General features: G+C 48.9%; 1 protein-coding gene across 3 annotated transcripts in view; it reads left to right on the top strand.

Moving 5' to 3' along the window:
• WDR59 (WD repeat domain 59) overlaps positions 1-1,190 on the top strand; it is a gene marked incomplete at its 3' end in the record, with an annotated part of 95,421 nt that overhangs the window by 14,280 nt on the left and 79,951 nt on the right. For all 3 annotated transcript variants that reach the window (XM_006152639.2, XM_014589402.1, XM_014589403.1), the window contains 1 exon segment: positions 679-764. In XM_006152639.2, coding sequence (XP_006152701.2) covers positions 679-764 — 86 coding nt within the window.

Here is a 1,190-nt window from a genome sequence, read left to right on the forward strand (position 1 = left end):
GGGAAAGAAAGCATCTTCCTGTGGGGTGTGGTCTTGCTGCAGTCTTTTTTAAAAAGAATTATTTAATTTAATTTTATTTATTCATTGATTTATTTTTTCATTTGACCAGAGAAAGAGATACACAGAGAGAAAGAAAGAGAGAAATCAAGCTAACAGGTCTGGGACTCGAACCATGGTCGGCCTATGGGAGTCCATTGCCTTAACCACCATGCTACCTGCTGGCCCCGTCATGCTGCAGTCTTTTTTGCCTCCATTTCTCTGTCCCATCAGGACACTGGGCATACATGAACACATACCTGGCTGAGGGATGGCTATATACCTATTTCTGATGAGCTGTAAAAAAAAAAGCTTAACCTGGGGACTGGCAAGTAGCATGGTAAAGGCGCTGGACTCCCACATGACTGACTACAGTTTGCATCTTGGACCTGGCGGCTTGCTTTCTCACTTTGCCTTTTTTTTCTCTCTCTCTCTGGTCAAATTAAAAAAAATAGTGATAACAAAATTAAACAGATGAATAAATAATTCCAAAAATAAAAGCTTGACATGCAGGATTTCTGCCATGCAAGTTGGTTTCTACAATACGTGGCTTCCTGCCCACCACCTGAGCAGACTGGGGTGCGTATATGTTCCAGTCTCTGGTATGCCGCCTTCTGCCTTCTTTCCCTCGTTTCTTTCCAGAGTAACCAACGAGTGGACCTTTATAAGTGGAAAGATGGCAATGGGGAGGTTGGCACCACCTTACAAGGCCATACTCGCGTCATCAGGTAGGTGCCAGCCCCTCGGCCTGTCTCCCTTTTTCCTCATCCCCGGGGGAGTGAAACAGATGCCATCCTGCTTGCAGGGCTTGGCCTGGCATCGGCCCTGACGGTCGACGGGTCATTGGTGTTCACTGAGGTGATGGCAGAGATCACGCTGAAGAGCAGCTAGTTCTTAGGAGGCATCGTCTGTGCAGCCTTTGACCACAGACCCAGAAGATGCTTAGACACGGCCCAGTCCAGAGTCAAGGACTGAAGCTGACATGTGGCTCAGGAGGGAGCGGAAGTTGTGCAGCAGGCTCTGCAGTTCTTAGTCAGCAGCGCCCAGAACAGGAGGGAGCAGGGAGCAGCCCTTCACTCACTGCAGCTGTGGGTCACACAGAGCCCCCGTTTCTCAGTCTTCCTCAGATGCATGGCTCCTTGCCTCACTCTTTC

Source organism: Tupaia chinensis, unplaced genomic scaffold (assembly GCF_000334495.1).
Source record: "Tupaia chinensis unplaced genomic scaffold, TupChi_1.0 Scaffold000355_1, whole genome shotgun sequence".
Taxonomy (NCBI): Eukaryota; Metazoa; Chordata; class Mammalia; order Scandentia; family Tupaiidae; genus Tupaia; species Tupaia belangeri.